The sequence below is a fragment of the Cricetulus griseus genome, chromosome 5 (assembly GCF_003668045.3).
Source record: "Cricetulus griseus strain 17A/GY chromosome 5, alternate assembly CriGri-PICRH-1.0, whole genome shotgun sequence".
In the NCBI taxonomy this organism is placed as follows: domain Eukaryota; kingdom Metazoa; phylum Chordata; class Mammalia; order Rodentia; family Cricetidae; genus Cricetulus; species Cricetulus griseus.
In genome coordinates this window covers 40919516-40932089 of record NC_048598.1, presented here as the reverse complement: position 1 = coordinate 40932089, position 12574 = coordinate 40919516, and the positions used below count along the sequence as shown (strand labels likewise).

At 39.2% G+C, this 12574-nt stretch overlaps 1 protein-coding gene across 1 annotated transcript in view; it reads right to left on the bottom strand.

Annotated features, from left to right (window-relative positions):
• Positions 1-12574, bottom strand: part of Hmcn1 (hemicentin 1) — a 439469-nt gene that overhangs the window by 60706 nt on the left and 366189 nt on the right. The window contains exons 72-81 of the mRNA XM_027417405.2: positions 12172-12313; positions 10887-11031; positions 10394-10521; positions 9912-10068; positions 8551-8672; positions 8209-8373; positions 6511-6618; positions 5848-5985; positions 5587-5721; positions 3084-3353 (exon numbers count right to left, since the gene is read on the bottom strand). Of these exons, the coding sequence (XP_027273206.1) occupies positions 3084-3353; positions 5587-5721; positions 5848-5985; positions 6511-6618; positions 8209-8373; positions 8551-8672; positions 9912-10068; positions 10394-10521; positions 10887-11031; positions 12172-12313 (1510 nt within the window). The remainder of the gene's footprint in view (positions 1-3083; positions 3354-5586; positions 5722-5847; positions 5986-6510; positions 6619-8208; positions 8374-8550; positions 8673-9911; positions 10069-10393; positions 10522-10886; positions 11032-12171; positions 12314-12574) is intronic.

Below are 12574 nucleotides of genomic sequence, written 5' to 3'. Positions count from 1 at the left end.
GAAAGACACTTAAGAAAGTGTTCAACATCCTTAGCCAGCAAGGAAATGCAAATCAAAACAACTCTGAGATACCATCTTACTCCTGTCAGAATGGCTAAAATCAAAAACACCAATGACAATCCATGCTGGAGAGGATGTGGAGAAAGGGGAACACTACTTCATTGCTGATGGGAGTGCAAACTTGTACAGTCACTTTAGAAATCAGTATGGTAGTTCCTCAGGAAAATGGGAATCAGTTTACCTCAAATCCAGCAATTCCAGTCTTAGGCATATATCCAAAGCATGCACAGTCATACAACAAGGACATCTGTTCAACTATGTTCATAGCAGCACTATTTGTAATAGCCAGAAACTGGAAGCAGCCTAGATGCCCCTCAACTGAAGAATGGATAAAGAGAATGGGGTACATTTACACAATGGAGTACTACTCAGCAGAAAAGAAACAATGGAATCTTGAAATTTGCAGGAAAATGGATGGAACTAGAAGAAACCATTCTGAGTGAGGTAACCCATTCACAGAATGAAAAACATGGTATGTACTCACTCATACACGGATATTAGACACAAAGCAAAGAATTACCAGCCTACAATTCACACCTTCAGGAAACAAGGAGGACCCTAAGAGAGACACACATGGTCCCCTGGAGAAGGGGAAAGAGATAAGAGCTTCTGAGTAAATTGGGTGTACGGGAGATAGGAAAAAGAGAAGGGGAGAAGAGGAGAGGGGAGGAGAACATGCGGGAGCAGGAAGATGAGTCAGGGGAGGAATAGAGGAGAGCAAGGAAAGAGATACCTTAATAGATGGAGTCAGTATAGATTTAGGGAGAAATCTGGCACTAGGGAAATGTTCAGAGATCCACAAAGATGACACCAACTAAGAATCTAAGCAGTAATGGAGAGGCTGCCTTTGATGCCCTTCCCCTATAATGAGGTTGATGACCACTTTAATTGCCATCCTAGAGCCTTCATACAGTAGCTGATGGAAGCAGAAGCAGAAGCAGACACCCACATGTGGTTAAGCACTGAGCCATATTCCTGGAATCCAGTTGTAGAAAGTGAAGAGGGATGGGCAAAAGAGTCAAGACCTTGCTGGAGAAACCTTCAGAACCAGCTTACCTGACATAGTGAGAGTACATGGACCCCAGTCATAAAGCTGGGGAACCAACATTGGACCGAACCAAGCCCTCTGAATGTGGGTGCCAGTTAGGAGGCCTGGGCAGTCTATGGGAACTCTAACAGTGGATCCAGTACTTATCCCTAGAGCACAAATGGATGTCGGGAGCCCATTCCCTATGGAGGGATACTCTCTCAGCCCAGATACATGGAGGAGGGCCTAGGCCCTTCCCCAAAAGATGTGACAGACTTTGAGGATCTCCCATGGAAGGCCTCATTATCATTGGGGAGTGGGTGGGAGGTGCATCAGTTGGGGAAATAGGAGGGTAGGAGAGAGAGGAAATGGAGGGATTTATATGTAAAATAAGATTGTTTCTAAATTTAAAAAAAGAGGGAAAAAGAAACACCGAGCTGGAAACCATAATATATATATATATATGTCAAGTGCTCGAATTTCAGCCCAGTGCTACCATACCTTGCACATTGTAGCTTTCTTTTATTTTTTTATTTGTTTGAAGTAAAACCTTAAGGCTGTGACTTTTTAGGTGGCATTGGCCTTTGGCCATACATGGTACTTTTAATATCTATGCCTAATTTTAAAAATAGTTTTTAAATAATTTGGAAAATAAACCATATATCAAACCTACTTGTTAGCTAGAAGTATTTTTGTTTTTGTTTTTTAATTGCCTATGACTGCAGTTTTGGTTTTAATGGTTCACCAAAAAATGTGTGCCCTTATTATATACCTTGGTGCACAGGTATTGAGGCTTGTATTTTAAAACGATATTAATGGTTTTGTTGTTACTTGACACACGGACAATTTTGATAAAATATCTACAGATATTTGAAAAGAACAACATTTTTGCTTTAACAACTTTTTTGCTTAAAGATTAAATGTGCAAACACTAGTTCAATAGATTAACTAAAAGCAAGAAGGTTATTTGGAAAACTCAGAAATGCTGATTTTTAACTCGAATATATTACTTAATTAAAAAGAATTCTACTTGAAATAATCATGCTTGCTTTGAAGTTGAAGCAAAGTCAGATGCACTTGAAAATAAAGATTTTGCAAATTTTTAATAAAGTAAAGAGCAAAAGCCACTGATTTAAAAAAAGATACTCCAGAAAATAGTAGTTGGAGAAAGCTTATTTTGTTATTGTTTCCTACCAGTAACACTAATAGAAATGCTATCATTAGTCTTGAAAAACACAATAAAACTAACATTTTAATCCTGATATTTACTTTACTTTTAAAATATATATTAAAGATTATTTTATGTGCATGAGTATTTTGCTTGCATGTGTGTCTGTACACATTTATGCCCAGTGCCCATGGAGGCCAGAAGAAGGTATTGGATCCCCTGAGCTGGCTTCACAGACTTCTTTGAGTTGCCATGTGGGTGCTGGGAATTGAACCAGGGTTTTCTAGAAGAGCAACCAATGCTTTTAATGACTGAGCTATCTCTCCAGCTCATTAATGCTGATTTTTAGATACTTTGTTATATATCTTAATACAAAGAAAAGAAAAAAAATGTATAGATGAATGTTGCATTACTTTGCAATAATGAATCAAATGAATCTTTAGTTCTTATGAGGTTCAAACTGCCTATATTATCTAGGTCATATGCTTATTATTTTTGAGCCCAAATGGCTTGAAGCTTCAAGAAGTGAAACAGAAGAGCCACAGAACACACATGGTCACCCCATAAGCCAGACAACCCCAACAGTCACAGTATGAAGGGGGTGCCAGTCATACACTGATTTTCCTGGAAAAACTGATGTCATCTCTCACACAGATGTGTACACACACAAGCAAACACAGCTTGGGTACACAAACTTGAAAGTCAAGCACACAGACACTCTTCTCCACACCACTCTGGCTTTGACTTCCATCACATTTGTTCTTGGTGATCTTTTCTTGTTGCCACAGTGACACAGCAGACAGAAATAAATCATGTTAAACAACCTACCATGGACAGTGAGTGTGGTGCTCACGCTGCTTGACCCTGCCGCGTTAGCTGCCATGCATGTGTACCGACCAGCATCATCAGGCTGAGCAAATGCTATCTGCAGAGCGCCTGAGTTCAGGATGCGCTGGCGGATGGATTCAGTAAGCGCATGACCATCTTTATGCCACGTAATGTCAGGGGATGGGAAGCCCTCTGCCTCACACAGTAGAGAGACAGGTTTATCCACAGCAACAACATACTCCTTCTGATGAGAAGTGATGGCTGGAGGAACTAAACGACAGAAGGCACAAACTGAGAGTACAGATTACCTCCCATAGCTCTGTGGCAGTAAAGTAACATCTCAAGGAAACAAAGCCCCACATCTTCTAGACTGTCAGAACTGAACGCTGTAGTTTGGTCTTGTCTGGAATATTACAATTCATTAGCTTATTTCAGAAAACAGGTCTTTATACATTAACAAATGTAAGCAGTAATTGATTTTAAATGAGATACACATATTCATGAGGGTTTGCAAAGGGTCTCATCAGAACAGTGTTTTAGAGAATCATGAGGGTCTAGAGAAGTGTTTAACCATCCACAAACTTTCTAGATCCACTTTTGGCTATTTAAACTTCTAAAATGGACCCCTGCAGGCATTGTAAAATACTACAGTGCTCACAGATATTTTCACCCATGCATTTTCCAGAGAGCTTATCATGATGTCTCAACACAGTACAGTATTTACAAATGAATGCACAGAGGAATGGATTCCAGAAAATAACTATATAGACATTTTTCCCATTTCAGTGACCCGATTGGGATTCTCTAACAAGACTTAAACCATTCACCATAAAATGACTCAAAATGTCAGTGCTAAGATTACTTACAGCACCTAGAATTACCTGGTTGAATGTGTGCTTCCCACAGCACATTCCATTTACAAGGACAGCCCTGTCTAGAATCTCTCGAGCCTCTGAGGACTACAGTTATCTCTCTCTGTTTATGGAATGATTAGATACTATCTGATATTTAATGTGTCTTTGTCTCTTTGTTGTTCAACCATTTTAACCACTTAGTGAAGAAAAATTCAAATATGAAGCTCTATTTTTATGACCACAATGTTGCGGAAACTAATGAATAATTTTGACTCGGAGTCTTCTGTGACTACAGTGCATCCCAAACTACTCTCTTAAACATTATTCTCCTCCAGCCTCCAACCAGGTTTCCTCTGCCTCCTCCGTGTAGTCTCTGTTGTCAGAGTTCAAAACTATGCGCTGTCCCAGGACTTTGTCCTTAGTCTTTTTTTCTGTCCATGCTCTTTCCTCAGGGAATCACATCTACTCTCTGCATTTAACACTGACTGTTTACGAGCTCTTGTCTTACACTATACACCTGTCATGAACTCTAATACACAGTCAATGTTGTAGCTGACATTTGCATCAAGATTTTTAAGTTCCCTGCATTCAATGTGATTCAGCAGAAACCATGGCTTCCTCCTCTTAGTGTTCCCTCATGGCACTTCTAGTTCTTCAAGCTCTAACTTGAAGCTCAGCAAACACAAATCTCTTCTTCTGATCTTGAAATGCATCAACAGTCTTGGCTTTTACACCTCCAAAGACATCTATAATCTATAATCTCTCCTAACTCTTATGAAGCTCAAAGCTTGGCCCTCTCTCTCAGGTCATGGTACCTCAACTAGACAGCTCCACTCTTTCCTATCCTTAAAGGCATTATCTACACAGCACCCAAAAATGTCTAGTCCACACTGAACTGGAATTCTGGCTTCACCCTTCACATTGTGCAGAGAATGCAGCCAACCCTATTATAGTATGTCTGCTCCTTTATCAATGGCCCTGTTTGGGTCTACTCCCTTTCATGCTTTTCTTGCCCACCACTTGTGGGGAGCCACAGCCCTAAGATGGCGCCTGGCTTAGCTGTAAACAAGCCTTATTTGGAAGTGCTTGAGGCATCTGGTGTGCTTCCTCCTTCTGTGGCCTATCCGGGATTGCCAGATGGCATGAGCTGATTGGGCACTGAGCATCTACTTAAGGGCTTTCGGGGGCTGGGAGAAGGGAGAAGCTAATGTACAAGGTTCCTGAATAAAACTGCTTGAAGAAGAGTCGTGGTCGTGTTTCTCTTGCTGGTCAAGATAGATGCGGCAACCACTGTCTGGTCACACCAGCATAGACACTTAGCAAGATAGCTTTATTCATTGTTGATCTATTATCTCATTCCTTACCCCAAAGAGTAGTACCCTAACCACTGACCTAACAAAATCGCTCAATTTATCTGATTTCCATCAAGTAGTGCTTCATACGATGGAGGTCCTAGTTTTCTCATACGATGTGAAAAGAACAATGTTACACCATCTTCTATAGGAAGATTCTAGGGGAAAAGGTAATATACTATAAGCTAAGAGTGAAGATAGCTGTGGGGAGGAGCAAGCATAATAATTGCATATGAACAATTAGTATCTATCATTACACACATCTTGGAATTCAAAGAGTATAAATTACTCAAGTACCTTGTACATTCAGCTTGATTTTTCCTAAGGCTGTACCAGCAGAGTTCTGAGCCACACACATGTAAGTGCCAGCATCCTCTCGAACAGCTCTGGAGATCTGCAAGCTGCCACTAGGAAGAACAGCAAGGCTTTTGCCTACACCATAGCCAAAAACAGAGTGAAAAGAAATTTTACTTTCGCTTTATAAAAAGTCAGACAGATTTCTGAATCACAAAGCACTATGTATGCTGCACGTATCTCCCATGAAATCATGGTAGGTACCTGAGGCAATGACATTGATGCCTTCTTTTTGCCAAGTAATGAATGGACTGGGTGTTCCTGCTGCTTCACATGGAAGTAAGATGGGGTTGTTTAGAATGACATCCAGTTCACTTGGCTGGGGCTGAATGACTGGAGGCTCTGCGAATCCAACCAACAAAAAGAATAACATTGCTTATTATAAAACAGAACAGCCTGTTACAGTGACAAGCTTCAATGTGCTAAATCCACAATCCCCAAACATCAGTGAGTTGATTGTACAAGAGAAAAGCTATGACTGGCCTTCTTATGTTCTTTAGATCTTGTTATATAGCAGCTGTAGTAAAAGAACTCTAATGGAAAAAATAATCAATGTTGGAAGAGATCACAAAACCCAAAGAAGAAACATATTTTTTAGGTTGTTCTGTGGGTTTTGTCATCCATGTGTAATTTTCATCTATTGAATAATATGTTCCAGGTTTACATATTCCCAAGGCATTACTATGACATAATACCATCTTTTAAAAATAAATGTGACAATGAAAACCTAAATAAATAATTATTCCTACCTCCAAGAGCAGCAAACATTTAGTGCATGGTGCTTGGGGCAAGCCCCAGGCTTTGCACATGCTAGAGAAGAGCTCCATGGGCCCAGCAAGACTTTACTGAACAAACAGCCTTGTATACCTTGGACACGAAGGGTTACATGCCGGTGTGCTGAGCCAGCTGAATTTCGAGCGAGGCAAGTGTATCTTCCTGCATGGTTTAGTTGGGTAGCAAATATCTCAATTGCTCCTACAGGGGAAAAAAAAAGTGCTTTTCTTTTTCTTGTTTGTTTTTGTGACAGGGTCTTGCCTCAGAGCCCAGACTATCCTGAAACCTCACATGTAACTCAAACTGACCTGGAGCTTACCATCTTCATGTCTCTGTCTCCCACAGAAAAAGTTTTAATATAGAGTACCTTTATTTTCCTAATTCAATGAGTTATGTCTTTCTCATGTTTTTTAAAGTCATCAACAAGTGCTTAATTTGGTAATAGCTTTATTGATGCACACTTTATTTATCAGAAAGGCCACCAAGAATACCATTTAATGAGTTTTTTTCCTGATATTTGCAGAGTTAATTAATGATAAAGCAACCTAATTTTTGAAACCTTTCAACAGACTAGTGTCTATTTGCGGTCACTCCCAGCTTCCAAACCCACCTCTGGGCCATAACCACCCACCTGCTTCCCCTACAGGTTTGCCTTTTCTAAGTACTCTGTCAAGGTGGAATCACACACTCTGGCTTTTTGCTGTTGTTACTGACTAATTTCACTACAAGCATATTTTTGAGATTCATTCATTTTTAGCAAGTGCAGTATTGCATCCATTTCTTTACAGCCAAACAGGTTTCCTGTTTGTGGACAATACCACTTTTGTGTGTCTGTTCACCAGCTGATGGGCATCTGAATGGCTCTCCCTCTCAGCTATTGTGAATGACTGTGTGAGCATCTCTAATGGAGTCTGTGTGCAGACAGGATTTCACGTCTTGGATAGAGACCCTGGATGGAGTTGATGACTTTATGGCAACTCTACTTATAATCTCAAGAAACTTCTACACTGGTTTCTAACACAGAACTTTGTGATTACACTGGTGTAGCCACCTTCTATTTTATGATAGAATTTTAACAAATCTACATATCTACCCTAGATAGCCAAAATATACTCCTTTAAAACCGAAGCTATATGTTTATAGTTAATGTCCCATTATTTCCCATGTATTCAAGAAACACACAAATTCTCTTAGAACAATACACACACTCCTGAAATCTCAGGACATGAGGTGCTACTCAGTCTGTCTCTGTTATACCTGCCTAGTAAGGATTTATTTTCAGTGAAAATCACCCATGTTTTCATTCAGTTAAATCATTTTCCCCTCAGTACCAAAAATTGTACAAATTATGATTATTGCAATTGTCAAAAAGTAAATTTCAGTATTTAGCACACAAATTTCATTGCTAAGTTATATGAACCTTAAAAACAAGAAATCCATTTTAGTCAGATAGTCTCAAGACAGTGGATTTCTGTCTTTGTCACTACATGGTTTTTAAACAGACATTTTATTTGGTCAGTGGAAAAAGTATGACTCTCAGGTAAGGAGAGAGAATTTGCTAAGTCTGCAGTTTAGTGTACGTGTGACCATGCTTATAAGATCAGTTTTAGATACTACACTATTTTTTGTTTCTATCCTCCCCTTTTAAAATCTACTTCCCCTTCTTATCATAATTGCATTTTAGGAATAAAGGGTTTTTTTTTTCTTTTTCATTTTCATTATGTTGTAACAAAAGGCTGGCCAAGGCCACCATTGCTAACTACTCCAATCAGTAGAACATGTTTTTGTTACCTGAGGACAGAATCCGATAACCGTCCCCTCTAGGAAGCAGTCTTATGCCATTTTTGGTCCAGTGAACTGAGGGAACTGGAACTCCAGAAGCAGTGCAGGTCATGACTGCTGGAGCCTGTCTGGTTACCAGGAAATCCGTAGGCTCATCTGCTATGGCGGGAGGAACTAAAACAGCAACAAGAGAAAACCACACATTTCCATTCCATTGCTTACACATTCATTCCCGAAGCCATTTTGTCCCCCTTCTTCCTGATGCTCAGAGAGTGAGTGTCAAGTAGGTACAGAAAGGCTGTGAAAAGACAGAAGCATATGTCATTCTATTTACTTCCAAGCTAGTTCTACCTTGGACAGTGAGATGCACTGTTCTCTTGTCCTCTCCAGCATCACTCGTCACAGTGCATTCATAACTGGCAGTGTCATCCACGGAGGGGGAAATAATTACAAGGGAACCCGAAGAAAGGAGCCTAGAAGAGAGATTCCACACGTGAGGTTCCATACACTAGCTTCCATATTTTGCAGGCAGCATAGTAAGGTACCGAGGTTAGCTGAGGGAAAAGGGCTCCCCCTGTGTGTTAAGTGAGCATAATTATCTGATGCAAATTTTGCATGTCAAATTTGCATGACCAAATAAAATGTCTGTTTAAAAACCATGTAGTGACAAAGTTAGAAATCCACTGTCTTGAGGCTATCTGACTAAAATGGGCTTCTTGCTTTTAAGGTTCATATAACTTAGCAATGAAATTTGTGTGCTAAATACTGAAATTTACTTTTTGACAATTGCAGTAACCCTTATGTTAGTAAGAAACAGTTGCCTGGAGGAATTGTCTGAACACTGAATCTTGCATTTGCTGAATGCATGTATCATAATCATACTGCTTCTCCTAGTGGACAAAATATATTGACAGCCACTGTTTAATAGCACGGGATGTGTCCCTGACTCCACCTGAAACACTTCACATAAAGCATCTTCAAATCCGCCAGCAAAGTTACCAGTACATCTCCAACAGCCACATAGGGCTTGTGTATAGAAAAGTTGTACATTTTATTTTTTAAAAAAAAATAGGTTGGAAATCAAATTCCATATTAAGGGAAATATTTTCTACCAACTGGACAATTCTTTATTCTTTATGTATTTACTGTCCCTATTGATGGGGTTAAAACTTTAGTTAATTAAAAAAATGTTTTTGAAATGCTACATTGGATTGTTCAATGGAATCATCTTTATGGCATTATGCTAAGGGAAAGTGGCCAGGCACAGAGAAGGCTGTTTGTTCTCATTATATATTGAAGATAAAAAGTTGAGACCGGGCAGTAGAGGTGCATGCTTTTAATCTCAGCACTCGGGAGACAGAGGCAGGTAGATCTCTGTGAGTTTGAGTTTCCAAAAGTAAACAAACAAAAACTTTGGGCTAACAGAATGATACAGTGGAGGGACGTGTGGTAAAGGCGGCACAGAAATGCAGATGCTTAGAGGAGTATGTCTGACAGTAATTATCCAAACATTTCAAAATAGATGTTAGAAGGGATTTTTAATGTTCTCAACACAGAGAAATGTGTGTGTATGGGGTCACAGATCTGCCAATTATCCTAACCTAGTCATTATACATCATATAAATGTATTAAAAACCAACAGTACCAATAACTATGTACAATTGTGTCAGCTGGAAATGAACACATATTTAAAATAAGTGAATTAATCTTGCCTGTATGAATTTTGATTTTGATCCACATTAAGAAGATGCCCATTTTTTCTCCAGTAGATGGATGGTTTTGGTATCCCAGTAGCTTCACAAGCCAGAGTAGTTTGGACGTTCACTGTTACTGTTACATTGGTAGGACCCAAAGCAATAGATGGAGGAACTAAAACAATAAGAGGGAAACATACCCAGCAAATAGCAAATTATTTGAAATATGTCTGATGACCTGGAATTTGTCATTAATAACTTGCTATCTAACTAAGGAACAGTAAAGTATCACAAACTGTACAATGGTGATACAACCCACAGTAAAGAGATAGCATGAGCCTTGTCTTGTTTAAAATGCAGTGGGATATGCTTAATTAGCCTTTGACGTGCAGTTCTTCATGAGGTCACTAGTTTAAGTTACAACAAACAAACAAAAAAACCACAAACAACAACAATTTGGCCCAAAGACTGGATTTTTTTGTAAATTTATATATATTTACCATGGACTTGTAAATCTATTCGCCTACGGTCTGTCCCAGCCACATTGGTTGCCATACACAAATACCGTCCTGTATCTGTGACATGTGTTGACTGAATATGAAGGAATCCATTTTCTAAGATGGAGTATCTATAAGAAAGATTAGAGGTACATCCTTCTGAATCAATCATTTTCAATTATTTACCCTGTGACTCAGATAAGCATTAAAGATTTGGTGAAATCTACTGTGAGTCTTTTTCTGCTTCAGGTGGCAGATATTTACAGTGCCCTTGGAGGAGGGACGGGATGCAGTATGAAGGTGTGTTTCCGCAGGCTTGTGGTCTTGATGGATCATGGAAATTGTGCTTGCAAAATACCAAATTTGAATCTCATCTTAGGATGAAAATATTAGTTCTAAACATAGTTAGAGCAAAACAATGCATCAGAAAAGTATTTGAAGATTCACTTTTCAACTTCTCATTGTAGTATTTTTCTTGCCCTTTTAGAACTGTTACCTTGTATGGCTCCCAGCTAGCACAGCCCCATCCTTTCTCCATGTCATCCTTGGAGTTGGCACACCTTCAGCAGAGCATTCCAGTACAATTGACTTGTTTAAGAGGGTGACGAGACTCTGGGGACCACCACTGATGCTTGGAGGAACTGAACAAGAAACAAACACAAGTCTAGTTAAAATAAATAACACAGCCTTCACTAAGAATCTGAAGATGTAAGGAGAACTTTAAGTGAAGTGATTAGCTTTGTCTACACTAATCTAGGTTGGAATAAATAGAATTAAAGTCTAACTCTTAAAGACTTACTCAAGACATTCTGCATTTGAAAATAAAGAATAAATGGGGAGAATTTAAATCCTTGACACAGTATGTGAAACCTGGCTCTCTGTGAGAGAGGCGTGAGTAAAATTCAGCTTCGGTCTGATGTAAATTAACGTTGATATTTCTTATTTCTCTTTAGCCAAATAATGGTCAAAGAATGTTAATGCTGGAACAGCTTCACTTTAAATAAAGAACAGAAAGTGGGCTGTTTTAATGAAAAGCACATCTGTGGTTAATCAAGAGAGTCCCAGAACAGACATTTTATTAATCATAGAGTTCATGTGGGAATACAAAGCCTGAACTTTAATTTTAGTATTAGAGATATTAGTTGTGTGGGTCATGCAGTATGTTGTAAAATTTCTTGTGTTAAAATCCAAAGGGATTGTTATGGAGGGAAATCTACATATCTTCCTGAATATTGGCAAGGTTTGGCAGCGAGTTATGCATATTTAGGAAAATTACAGTAGAATGACAGTGTTTAAGAAAACTGTAACACTGTGAGTGTACAGTATGCTATCAAGCCACCAGCAATAAAGGCAAACTAAATGATGGGCCATTTGTCATGCACAGATGTAGTGTGATGGTTTCCTCTCAGCGGCATAGCATAGACCATCTGGATCTGCTAATAATTCTGTGTGTACATGTGTTTGCATGCATGTGTGCATGTGGTGTGTGTGTCTATGGGGTGTGTATATGTACCTGTGTGAGAATGTGCCTGTGTGAGAGTGTCCCTGTGTGTCTGTGTGCATGTGTGTGGTGTATCCTCTACGATGTGATATACCTCAAGATCTACATTTTGGGGTTGAATTAATTTGCAATATTGGTCTAATATCCATCTAGCAAGGTGCTATTTCCAACTAAATAATGTGACCACAAGGACGCATTTAATAAGCTCCTGAAAAACATTATCATCTCTTCTAATAGTGCTGGTGAAATAATCAAGTTGTGAAACAACAAGTTTTCTTACCATTTACAGTGAGAATAAATTCTCTTGTAGTCTTTCCTGCGATGTTGCTGGCAACACAGGTATAATTGGCTGTGTCTCCCAAATCTGCATTATTAATTTGCAAGTATCTTCCTCCAGACAGGATTCTTACTCGAGGTGTTGCCTGGATTCAGAAAGTAAAATCTATCATCAAGCTATCAGTGAAATAAAATAAAACATTTTATTTATTGTAAAGTGTGCTTTGTTGTGTGTGTGTGTGTGTGTGTGTGTGTGTGTGTGTGTGTGTGTGTGTGTGTGTGTGTGTGTGTGTGTGTGTGTGTGTGTGTGTGTGTGATGTGTGTGGCAGTGTGTATGAGTTAAACAGATTTCAGAGTAAGGGTTTCAGGAGTTGAGTAAGAGGGGAGAAATGATGTAATCCTATTTT